The sequence below is a fragment of the Cebidichthys violaceus genome, unplaced genomic scaffold, assembly GCF_023349555.1.
Source record: "Cebidichthys violaceus isolate CVI_PGR_0920_01 unplaced genomic scaffold, fCebVio1.0.p SCAF_6, whole genome shotgun sequence".
NCBI lineage: Eukaryota > Metazoa > Chordata > Actinopteri > Perciformes > Stichaeidae > Cebidichthys > Cebidichthys violaceus.
The window spans coordinates 10,865,683-10,878,370 of record NW_027176816.1 but is presented as its reverse complement, the minus strand read 5'-3'; the positions used below and the strand labels follow the sequence as shown (position 1 = coordinate 10,878,370).

General features: G+C 42.0%; 1 protein-coding gene across 2 annotated transcripts in view; it reads left to right on the top strand.

The window, feature by feature from the left end:
• The first annotated feature begins 3,321 nt into the window (after positions 1 to 3,321).
• Positions 3,322 to 12,688, top strand: part of prkar2aa (protein kinase, cAMP-dependent, regulatory, type II, alpha A) — a 39,634-nt gene continuing 30,267 nt past the window's right edge. Inside the window, exons 1-2 of one of the 2 annotated variants that reach the window (XM_068732633.1) lie at positions 3,322 to 3,990; positions 4,894 to 5,173. In XM_068732633.1, coding sequence (XP_068588734.1) covers positions 4,927 to 5,173 — 247 coding nt within the window. In that variant the 5' untranslated portion in view covers positions 3,322 to 3,990; positions 4,894 to 4,926. Of the gene's footprint in view, positions 3,991 to 4,889; positions 5,174 to 12,688 lie in introns of both variants that reach the window. The other variant, XM_068732632.1, reaches the window with a different exon arrangement.

Here is a 12,688-nt window from a genome sequence, read left to right as displayed (position 1 = left end):
AAAAATTCTGGCCATAGTTACTGGTACTGGTAAAGATCTAAATTTGAATTGTCTGTGAGGAGGCTGTAGCAGAATACTAAGATACAATTTAGAAAATGAGGACAATGAAGTGTGAATTGTTGTCAGGATAAGCAATGTTCATCATCCCATCAAGAGATACAGAATAAATGTGATGAGAAAATATTTCTACTTTTTTATCATTATGTTATGGGAAACAATGTTAATCAAATCTGAATATGATCATGCATTGATATAAAGTATGAAGTCAATTAGAGTTTTCCTTTATAGGCAGCACATCGTTGCCCACATAACGTTATGTTGAAGCATCACATTCTTCAGTCTTTCTTGTACATTAATGCATTGCTTGTTTTAACAGTGTACTAAATATTAAATTTAATTAATGATATAAAATCATGTAATAATCGTAATATGTAATAATCAAAGTACTTCTGAATTACTGAACTACTTGGAATTTAAATGATGTCCACACTCTCTTACAGAATAAACGTTATGACTGTTTAACTGTGCAGTCTGACTGGAATACTTGTACAGCTTTTCTTAATAATGGGTTCAGTGTGAAGGCAAATGTTTTTATTTAGCTTGATAGTTCAGTTTATTAATAAACGTTTTAAACACTTTATAAGAAGGAAAGAGCACATGGTGGGAGAAACTTTTTTTACTCATTTTGTGTTGTTATTGTGTTTTCAACCTAATTCCAAGAAAATATCTCAAGTATTTATAGAGGAAACAATTATTACTAGCATACTTTTTGGGACCAATCATTGGATGCAGACCATCTAGTGAAGGATTTACCTCTCACTGCAAGTAACATGAAGATTGAAAAGTTAGTTTACATGCTGTAATGCATGCAGCAGAGTGAAGTTGAATGTGACATGGGTCAGTATACCTGACAAACTGGTTTCTGTGGTGTTTCATGTGCAAACTCCAGGTGCAGGACGACGCTGCTCATAATGGTTCAAATAGTGCCAGCAGTTGACTTGGTTGTTAGGGAGATTAAAAGCACACATCAGCCATTAGGTGGTGGTATTGTATCACATAACTCATTGAAGACAGCCTCAGTTGTATGAATGTAGAGTTTGAACTGTGTTTCCTGTTTCCAGATCAGTACACATGCAAGCAAGGCATGAATGAGCGAAGGCTTTGGCTGAAGATTTTAAATACAATGATTTGTATTTCATGTTTTATTTGGTTTTTGGACTTTTCAATCTCAGGGCATGAATTTACCATGAGCTTATTCTTGTGCAAACAATGAGGTCCTAATGTAATACAATTTTACTACATTAGCCCTAATTTTGATAACACACTTTAAATCAAACAGAAGCTTTACTGTATCTTTTGTGGTGCTTTCCTACATCGCTGACAGTCAAAACCTTTGGTTATTATCTCCAGGAATTAGACAGTAGTCCTCACCCTAGGTTCCCAGGAAACCCACATCACAGCAAGCAATTGGTACAGTCACCTACTCATCATCCCTCTTGGGAAATCTCTCTTCTCTCATCCTCCCCATTGAACATTCTCATGACAACACTTAATAACGATTTAAGTGAAAACTGGCTGTATGTCAGCAGTCCAAGGTGGTGATGTTCGGAGAGGAAACCTACTAAAAACACACAGGACATACAAACATCCACATACAGACATGCTATCTTTTTTCACTTTATCTCAGTCTCCTTTGCATTTTTCTCTGCCACATTTTCTCTCTCTCCTCCGCCCCTCTCTCTGAAGATGTAGGCTAGCAGCTCTCCTTGAGACATTTTTGGAGTTTGCTGGAACCGCATTAGCAGCGACTCCCATAGGATGGCACTTCTAGGAAAGCCAAGGTCCAGAGTCCCGACTGTACATGTGAATATTCATCTGTCACTTTCAATATAAGTTGTGCTGCCACTTGTTCATGTTCCTGTGGGTATAGTGGGAAATTCTTCAACTGAAAAATGCCCCAATGGGGGATACATGAGTCTTATTCACATACAGCGGTAATTAGGGGAAAACAGTAAGGTTCACAAGCTAATTGATTTCAGCAATGTAATACAACCTCCATCATATCCCTGTGGGACTGATAAATGTCATATTGATGATGTGATATATTTTGATGAGTTTGATCTGTTTTTGCAAAAAAGCACAGATAGGAATTGGTTGCAAACTCTGTGACAACATCTTTAAACAATACATCTTTTAAGAATGTGTTATTTCCAAAGTTTATTTTCCCAGCAGAGGGAGCCTGGAGATCTGAAAAACAGAGACCTAAGCCAATCAGAAACTGGTTCGAGGAATTAAATCCGGGCTTGCTGTGGCCATGGCAACGGCTTTACCTCTGTGACAGCTAAGGAATGGAAATGGAAGAGAGGAGATGCTACACGGTCTGTGGTGGTGCTTAGGAAACCTCTCAGAATAGATACCTGTAGATCCACCCTCAGCGACCATGCTCCACTTCGGCTGTCTCAGTTCTGCAGGGGAAAACTGACTGAAGACCAAACAAATAAGTAAAGGCAACAGATGGAAGGGGAAACAAGAATCATCATTAGTAATGCACTGAAGCGGTGTGTACAAAAATAGGGGAAAAAATCGTGGTTTGATTGATTTACTCAGATTAAATGCAATTTAGAGGGTTACATGAAGATTTGTTATATGCATCCAGAGGATAAGAGCAAAGTGTGCTGTCTTATCCGAACAGACCTACGAAGAGCCTTGGCAGTCTGGAAGGAGGAAAAGGATGAGAGATGAATGGCGGTTAGACAAGGGAATTAGTGAGGGATGAGGGTAAGGAAGGGAACTGGGACAGAAGAGAATCTGTGAGGATTTTTTTACACCTAATACAAGAGAGGATTTAGACCTTTCAAGAAAGGCATTCTGTTGCAGACTTGCAACTGTATAAAGCTGTCAGATCTATGTGTTTTGAAACACACTTCAGAAGCAACATTTGTGTTGAATTGATGGGTTCCTCAGATTAAAGTGCAACAAAGTTGAGCATTTTCTCTATATGGGACTGTTTTTTTGGAAAATAAATTAAAAAGTAAAACATGTCTTCTTCACATTAGCCTTTACAGATGCAGACACGTTGGCTGGAATTTGTTATATTTTTTATGATCTAGTATTAATAGAAACCAAATTGTCAAGCCATTTTTGTGGGTGTGGTCCAATGCTGAGTCTATAAATATGGTTCTGCCCTTAATCCCGCCTGTAGTTAGATGATTATATCCAATTGGCTAGGGTATTCTAAACTTCTATTCTCATTGGCCAGGCTCTCTGTCAATCAATGTCAAACGCTTTGGGCTCACTCAGTAACCACACCTCCAAACGCTTGGTAGAGACGGAGATTCATTCGTGCGTGAAGAGCTGTGGCGTGTCTCACCGGGAGGGAGGAAACGTGTGTTTTGTTAATTTTTGCAGGCGTCTCCTGTTACAGTAAGCCGCCACACTACTGGAATAACGTTAGAAAATTGTTTTCGTCGGTACTTCGGGTTGTACTTAACGGCGGTGTGGCGCTACGCAGCAAACGCTGAGCTTAGGATTGGTCACCTGTCTGTAGCAGCTGACTTGTTACTCCAAGTGAGTGGTGTCATTAAGGCAGTTGCCGAAGGAAAACAGGCAGTTGCTAACAAGTAGTTAGCAACTCAGCCGGTTAGCCTGTCAGCTAGCCTGCTCTCCGTACCGCCACATCAAGTCCCACCCTCACCAAGTGCGTGGACGTCATAAGAGGCTGCAGCGCCGGTGAAGTCGAGTGCTTTCTCCTCTCAACTTAGCCAGCATCGCTTTGCAGCTAGCTGGCAAAGCTAAAATATCTAAACGTTAAGCTAGGCGACGCCAACGTAACATTGCTGGCTGTACCGTTGGACAAGTGTCTTCTGTGGAGGGATCCGGTCGCTACGCTGGCAAAGAGACTGGCTAAAAAGAAGAGACGAAATAAGAGAAAACAAGGAAGACACCAAGAGGAGGGGACTGGCTAGTTTAGCCGGGGAGACAGAATCTCACGTAAGTGACACGGTAACGTTACGTTAACTCACTAAACGGCTTACCGGTGCTGTACAACTTGCTGCGCTTGCATGGCAGCGGTTATCCAGCCAGCCTCTTATCTGTGGCTTAGCTCCTTCAGCCAGTGCGCCATGATACAGCGTCAGCTAACGGTTAAGGCTCCCTTGAAGGTGGCACACTAGCTAGCAAGATAGCGAACACTTGATGGGTTTAAAGTGAGACTGCGCTTGAACAGCAGCTACTCCACGTTGGCTGCGGTGATTACTTGTTAGCCAAGTTGGATAGGTAAGTCTAGTTAAATATATCTGTGGATGGAACAGCGCAGTAAACCAGTTGTCATTAATATTAGCTAATTAGCTGCTTTGCTAGCTGGTTCCAGCCGGCCACCAAACCCACGTTTACGCTTCAGTTTCAGGAGTTAAGTTAATGCTACTGAAACCCAGCGAATGGCTCTGGTTATCTGTCTGTAAATGCTAAGCTCATATCTGTTTGGTGCAGCTGTGTGAACCGTGTGCTCAACCCTAGATAAAGTGGCCGCTCAGTGACAATGTCACAGCCACCCTTCACGCACGTCATTAACGCTACACTACCTGTAGTGGTAGTGTAGTATCTGTTAAGTTGTCAAACTTGATGTTTTTTTCTTCAGTTACTTAGGCTGTGCCAGTACATTCCAGTTGCCATGCAGAGCTGTCATTATCCACTTTGCATTCACAGGCCACACAGGGCAACACAGTGCTCTGGCATAAAAGTCAAAGTCTGCTGTTCATTCACGAAGCAGTCGTTAATGGCATCGCAGTCCTTAATGACATCGCAGTCCTTAATGAAATCACAGCCCAGTACTGAAACGGGTATGACTCTTAACCAAAACAAATTCTTACCCGTTTTCCCTCCTTCTGTAGATAGATAGCAAACGCCGCCACCGCGCCACACACAGCCATGAGTATTGAGATACCGGTGGGGTTGACAGAACTGCTGCAGGGCTACACTGTGGAGGTGCTGCGACAAAGGCCGTCGGACCTGGTGGATTTTGCAGTACAGTACTTCACCCGTTTGCGGGACACCAGAAGCCAGGATGGGGCCAGTGCCGGTGTCAAGCTGGGGAAAGGAGTGGTGTTTGATGGGGAGCCGATGCAAACGGAGTCCAACGGAGATGACGATGAAGACGATGATTCTGACTTTGAACGTAAGTGGATGTTTTGTTGTTAAGATTGTCACCTGTTGAGTTATGATAGAATGAAAGACTGTGTTTGTGTGAGGCGATTGGAGAGTGGAAGAGAGAAAATAAAGGTGAGGCTTGAGGCCTTGTCACTGATGTAGTCAGAATCTATCTCATCCTCTCCTGAGGGACGGATTTCTGAGAGTGTGTGAGGTCTGCCATACTTGCATATACTTGAATCCAGAAAATCTCACTGAGCAGAGAATTCAGCAAGAGCCCTCATCTGCCACCCATCTAATTTAGGTCTCCTCCATTCTCATCATCTATCTGGCTGTTAGGATCGAAAATAGTACATTTTGTCTGACTGTTGATTATTTCAACCACAAAGTGTCAACACTTTTAGAAGATCTAATTTATTAAATATAGCATCCCTTCAAATCATTGCAGAAACTGTGAAAGAATTAAACTTTTGCATTGCAAATTCTCAATTTGAAATTATGCCTGGATTACACAGACCTTCCTGAAGGCTTTCCACACTTGTCTTTTCACTTAAGTTGAATTGAAAAGGTCTTGTATTGTATTTTAGCAAGCATTGCAATATAACAAGAGGCAACATATAATAGTTATAAGGGAATTTCTTTGTATTAAATTCCTTAAGTTTTACAATGACTGTTGGTCAACAGCTTTTATTTTAATATAAGTTGATACTTGTACCATTTTAAATGATAAGATAGGCTCTGAACGTTAAATTCATACTGCCATAAAACTGAATTAAGCCCACATGTAGCCTACAACTTCACAATCAGAGTAGAGTTGGAATTAAATTAAGTAGAGTCACATATTTCCAAGATAAAATATGCACGTCTTTTTTAAGCAGCAATGTACACCTTTTAAATTTAAGAGTTCATGAACTGTATATCCTTTGCAACTCTAAATATCAAGGTCCCGCACAGTGCGTTACCTTCAGCAGAAGTGATGCCATGTCTCTTTCCCATCACTCCCCTGTGTGTGTCAGACTGGCAGAAGATGTAAGCTGCTGCATAGCTCAGCTCTCCTCTGTGCTGTTGGGAGCAGTGTGGCCTAGATCACATCAGTGTGCTGTGGAGCCAAGGGCTGTTACCTTGTGAATGGGGGTTCTGTTTTCTCAATGAGTCCATTGGTTGTAATGCTTTGTTGTGATCAGCTGAGATGATCTGTGAACATATTGTAGGTGTATCTAATCCAATTCACTGATGTGCAAGTAGCTAATGACCAAATTTTACAACGGTTAAAGCCTTGGACATACTTAGGACAGCTGCCGACTTGTAGGGGTTGCGCAGACCCGCATGCTGTTCCGTTCATACTACAAATGAGGGTCAGCGTCGGTCTGGCATTCCACGCCTGCATATTTCTCGATCCACACTCCATTCCAGTTCGTTGCGGTAATAGACCATACTAGTGTTTACCAGGAGTTCAACGCCATTTGGCTGCCTTTGTATTCCTTTATAGACGGATTATATACATTTTAGTAATGGTGGATCTTTGCACAACAAGTATCTACTTTGTTATCATCTTCTCTTTGGCAAACCAGCTCGAGGTACATATGTATGCCACCAACTGGATTGGACTGTGGAACAAACCGGCAAGCTCACTGTGCGCACATGGTGCACGGTCCTAAATGTTCGGCTGCACACAGACGTCCACATGGGGTTCGCGCAGACTCTATGTGGACATGGTCGAATGAGGACATTTACGTCACGCAGACCAAAGCGGAACCTAGCAGACACGCAGATGCGGAAAGTATGAATTGGCCTTAACGGCTTATGTCTGTGGAATTCTAAATGCTTCCAAAGTTTGATTATGGCTCGCATGGTTTTGCTCCTGCTAGTGTCATTGGCAGATACTAAAGCACTGGTGGAGTGTAACATCCAGGTGCTAAGTGAAGTAAAAAAAAGGAATCCTTCAGACTTATTTCCCACGCCTTGGGCAGTGTTTTTCTGTCTAAACTTTAGTCCTAGTCTGTTGCATTTATAGGCTGACCATATTTATCATGCCCCATTGGCCAACCTTGGAGATTGGTACAAGCTGGCTCGGGGTAAAAAGGGGAATTACAGTTACTGTGCTCACACAAGTGGCGTTTGGCCACTGTCTAACAGGTGTGTGTCTGTCTGTCTGTCTGTCTGTCTGTGTCTGTTGATGTGCGCGCGTGCATAAACATCTGTTGGTGCGCGCGCATAAACAGATGTTTATGACTTGATTTCACGGCCGTTCAAATTCCAGCCTGGTGACGCCATGAAGCAGTTTTTCCTTGTACATTTTGATTAGCGATCAGTTGTTAAGTTTTTCCAAGGTGGATGAACAGGGAGCTGACATTGTTGTACTCCGGGGAGAATCTTTTGCCGGGATGCTGTGGGTCACACGCATGACATCCATGACAGTAGATTATCTAGCCGGGCTTGTGTACACGGCCCCCAGGGGACACTCATTTCTGACGGGAACAACACAGGCCTGTATAATGAAAGACAGCATGTGCTCTTGCCTGACCACTATCGTAGCCCATAAGTATAAACTATAGTGCTACTACTGTAGTTCAACAGCACATGCTCCAAATCAGTTTAGTCTCGTGAAAAAACAAACCCACCAAAATAACTCTCTAAACTCGGGACAGCAGAAGAGGGTTGGATATTCATTGTTTCCAAAGGTCACAAACCTCCAATCTGATTGTATGAGATACAACCCTTGCTACACTGAACAAACTACAGACAACAAGTCAATACATTGACAGTACTGGGACCACTAATGCTAGAATACAAAGGGTTTACCTCAATGCAAGCATGCCAGAAATACGATATGGGTGTTCTGGTGACCTAGTGCTTTAAGACTCTGATTATGTAATCACGACTCCACTGGTTCCTGTCAACTTGGACATTATATTTTGTTTAAAATAAAATACTTTATAAAATAAAGTATATTTACTACGTCGGCTACTTGCAGTTACAATGATTCACCAGTGTGCTATTTACCTTAATTTGTGCTGCATGAAGATCGCTGTTTGTGAGTGATAGTTAAACACCTGTAATGTAAATGAGTGAGATAGCTGGTAATGTACTCCCATGCACAGTACAGTATACTCCTGAAGTATGACTTTGTATTTCACATGCTTTGTAAACTCCTGCTGCCGTAATCCACAACAGGATCACTACACAGACCTAAGCTGCTTAAGGGGGGGGGGGGGGGGGGAACTGTTGTACCTCCATCAGACCTTGTGATGTTTGGCTAAAGATTTTCAAGTAACCATTTATGTGTTGAGGCTGAGATTCAGTACAAAGTGTATGTTGTCTGATTGAAATAAACCTTTTAATTCAGAGCTGTACTTTTCTGTAAAGTACAGTAAAGTTACCTTGTGAATCCTGGTGAAATGTGTGATCTTTCCATTTTACTCAGCATTGACTGGAGTTACAAAAGGCAGCGGTAGATAAAAGAAAGTACACACTTTATGTATACAAAAAAAAAGGTGCAAGACAAAGGACGTCTTACGTACACGTGCATGCTATTTTTCTTTCGAGCTGGCCTGTCTAGTTTCAGTCTGGCAGTGCACGTTCACCAAGAGAAACAGAAGGGGATGAATGGAGGCCTCCTTGACTAAAATAAGTGGGGCTTTTTATTAAAAGATGCATAGAGGGACTGATAAGTCCCAGGGATGATAATAGAAATGAATTACACATGTTTTTATAATAACGACAGCAGGGATAAAGCACAGGATATGAAAAAAAATATTTAGACAGGAGGCTGAGTGTCTTTTTTAAAGAAGAAAAATCTGCTCATGCTATCTCAACAGAATAACACAGCTTTGTAGCTAGATGATGTGTCACCTAACAGACTTTAGGCTCAGCTCCTATTCATCCTGAACAGTGCAGTTTTTACCATAGATTTTTTAGATTTACCTCTTAAATGCTGCAATCTGTTTGGAGGAGTGTTATTTCTTCTTCCTGAAAAGCGTGTGTGTGTGTGTGTGTGTGTGTGTGTGTGTGTGTGTGTGTGTGTGTGTGTTATGTGAGCGCTGGTATTTTGAAAGCAGACTCCCCGCACACCCTCACTCTGAACGTCAGAGCCGACCACAGCGTGTTTGTGTGTGGAGCAGACAAATATGTTTCTTGCATGTTTGGTTATTGATAAGCTCTGAGGGTTATTGTTTTTCGAGCCATGATCACGCACATTGTGGTGAAAGTTTGTGTCTCCTCCCTCACTCTGTCTCCTCCTCGTTGTTGTGCACTCTTACTTTGTTTCTGTCAGCTTGACTTCCTCTCTTTGTCCCTCACTTTACTCCTTTGCTGTTTTTCTTTTCTCTCTCTGTTTCCCCCTCATCCTTTCTCTCGCTCATTTTAGCTCTCCAATATAGTAACGATTAGGCTGTGTTTAGTAGAGCAAATATAACTTTCAGAGATCCCTGATCACTTTTTTTTTCTGCCGATACTAATTGCCGAGCATTGATGATCCATATTGACAGATGCAGATCCCTTTGTTGTTTGATTATAGCAGCTGGTCTATTATTTTTATCTGAAGTCAGTGTAAACCATCAAACATAGTAAATGTTATCCTTTTACCTGTGTTTACCCTGCAATTACATGTCAAAATGGCTGCTGTGAAAAAGGCCTATTAAAATTGTGTGTGTGTGTGTGTGTGTGTAGCTGGTCTCAGTTCAGTGTTGTGCAACAGGTGACCCGATTAGCAGGCTGTAGTGTGTGTCCAGTGTGCTTTTAGCCTGCAGGCAAATCTAATGCAGCCTAGCGTCCCTACAGAGAGCTGCCGGACTGGCTGACTGACAGCATTAAGTGGAAAAGCCCCCAGACGGCTCATGCTACTCAGTCTGTTTTTAATACAGTACCTGTCTGTCCTCCTGCCTTGTCTTTTCAAGGTCTTGACTGTCTTTATCTCTGCCTTACCTGTATGTCTGTTAGCTGAACTGGCTCTCGGTCTTACTGTGTGTGTATCCCTTACACTTTTCCTCTGTTTCACAAAGTACATGAATCACGATCATTCCTGTGAAAGCCAGTCTGCTGGTTTGTCTGCCTTCCTGCCAACCCGCCTGCTGTTATCCTCCTTTGCCTTTCTTATCTTTTTGAGGCTCTTTCTTTGAATCTCTTTGTAGCCATATCTCTCTACACGTCTATATACCCGTTTCTCCACCTCCCTAGTTGTCCTTTTCTATCTTTTTCTCCTATATTTTTCTACATCTATATCTTATATTTCTGTGAACACAAATCGTTGCAGCCCTTTCTTTGTCTATATCAGTTTATTGAAGAAAGGAGCATGTTTGAAAACATTAACAGTGATGGTGAGAGACGCATTTTGTATTGTGCCACTGAGATACAGGAGATAAAGCAAAACAACTTGAACCAGTGCAACGTAGTCGTTTAGGAATTCATAGGCCACAGCTCAAGTCACAAAGACGTTCTTAAATCGTGTGCAAGTGAGGCATTGAAAGTCTAACCTGACCCGCCAGATGGTTTGTTACACATAACCACCCGAGAAGTCATCATTGGAAGCTGTTTGAAGTAGGGCAGGCACTCTCAAAAAAATACGTGGCAGGGGATTGGAAAGAACCATCTGTCAATCGCACTCTTACCGAAGGGAGTCGAGAGAAGAGTGAAAACATCTTTTCTGTCGAGAAAAGTCTTCAATTCCATTCACTGCTCTTCATTCAGTGAAGAAATTCTCTCCAGTTCTGATCCCATCGCAGCCTTTACACTTACATCTTTAGGAGCCGCCATGGTTGTTTTGAACAAACTGCTGCTTCTGTGTGTCGTCACCGATCGGCCTGTGCTCTGGCTTACTGGACACAAGCACATCCCTTGAAGCCTGACCGGATGGAATTATTGTGTGACATCGAGATTGTCGCGTGATCTTGTGACATTGCCGTGAATGGTAATTGAAAGTCTGTCATTCTCTAGCCGCCTTTTTATCTAATCTCCATGTAAGGAGACGTGTCTGTGCATCCACTAAAGGACATAAACAGAGCAACGCGTTTGTTTGTCATTAGGGAGCCTATTAGAATGCAATAAGGGGAAAGCTGGTCTTCCTTTGCAAGAGAACAGAATAGAGACAAAACCGGAAGAAAGGAAGAACATGAAAACACTAATTGAAATAGACAAAAACTAACAAACGGAAAGAAGAAGCCCATCATGAGAAAGGAGAAAAGACAGATGAGGCTGTGGTACAATCTGGTTTGCTCGCATTTACTGATTGTTTGAACTTTGCTACTTCCTCATTCTCTGCCCTCAAGCTATCTTTAGTGGCACTGCAGAACAATGAGGAAATGGAGGGGGTGGGCAGGCCTTTAGCCAGTGGCTATACATCCTCTTCTGCTGCTCTTTTTTGGAGTTCACGGGCCCCTCTTGCTCCAACACATATCGTCCCTCATGGTCATCATGTTTTTCCAACCACTGCCTCGAAACCGTTTTCGTAAATGACTATAACACAAACATTTATCTAAATATGTTAACCTCCTACTCCAAATCTAGATTAGAGATGATTTGTTACACTTCCTTTCTCCTTTATGTTGGTATTGTGAATTTACAAGCTATTACAAATTTACCTCTCACCTCAGACTGCATTGCAAGATTAAACATTACTAAAATGTGAGGAATCAGAGGGCAAATGATTTGAGGAGAACCATTAAATACGCTTCCAATGCGACATTCAGATGGAGATCTGCAGCTCTGAGATTTAAGGTTTTTCATCAAAGCCTTGTACATGGTGGTGATGTTTAAAGAGAAACACTCTATGGCCGTGGCCCCAAAATGACCCCTGTTCCTCTCCGTACAGAGAGAGGGAGTGACAGAACATGAGGGATGAGGGACATGGGAGGGTCTCAGTGGAAGATGCTCTTTTAAAGTGAGCGGCTGGGTTTCATCTTAAAATCCAGTGTTTTAAAGCTGAATATCAGGATTTTGATTATAACTTACAACATAGACTTTCTGAATTTATAAAGATATTTGTATTTCGTTATTTGTTTACTACATGCAGATGCAGTATGAGATACTTATAGGAGATAATAGTTAAAGATAATTCTACAATAATAATGTCTCAAAAACTAACCTTGGGCTGATATAATAATGGTACAGTACTGATACTGGCTGTGTGCCCATGTATTGATGTTTCTCCTAGGAGAATTGTGGGAGTTCAGAGGGGAAGAAGAGAGAAGGACACGGGATAGGAACAAAGTTCACAAAGGAAAAAAGACGAGAAACACTACTCGGAATATGACTGATGAGGAGGAGGATGAGCTGGGCCGAGAGTGGTCAAATTACAGGATGAGGATCTGGGAATCGGTCCTCCAGCAATCAACGTTGTGAGACCGGCTCCACATTCGACTCTGAGGACTGTAACTGGGATTCTGAAGAGAGTTTAGAATCCTCGGTCCTTCCTGAGAAGCTTTTTCCTTTACATCCTGTTTGAGGAATGGCGTCATTTAATACAAGTCATTACGGTTATGTTTTCATGTTCACAAGCTATAGTGATGTTCTATGCAGTTAGGACAATATCGCAGTATTGCATAAGAAT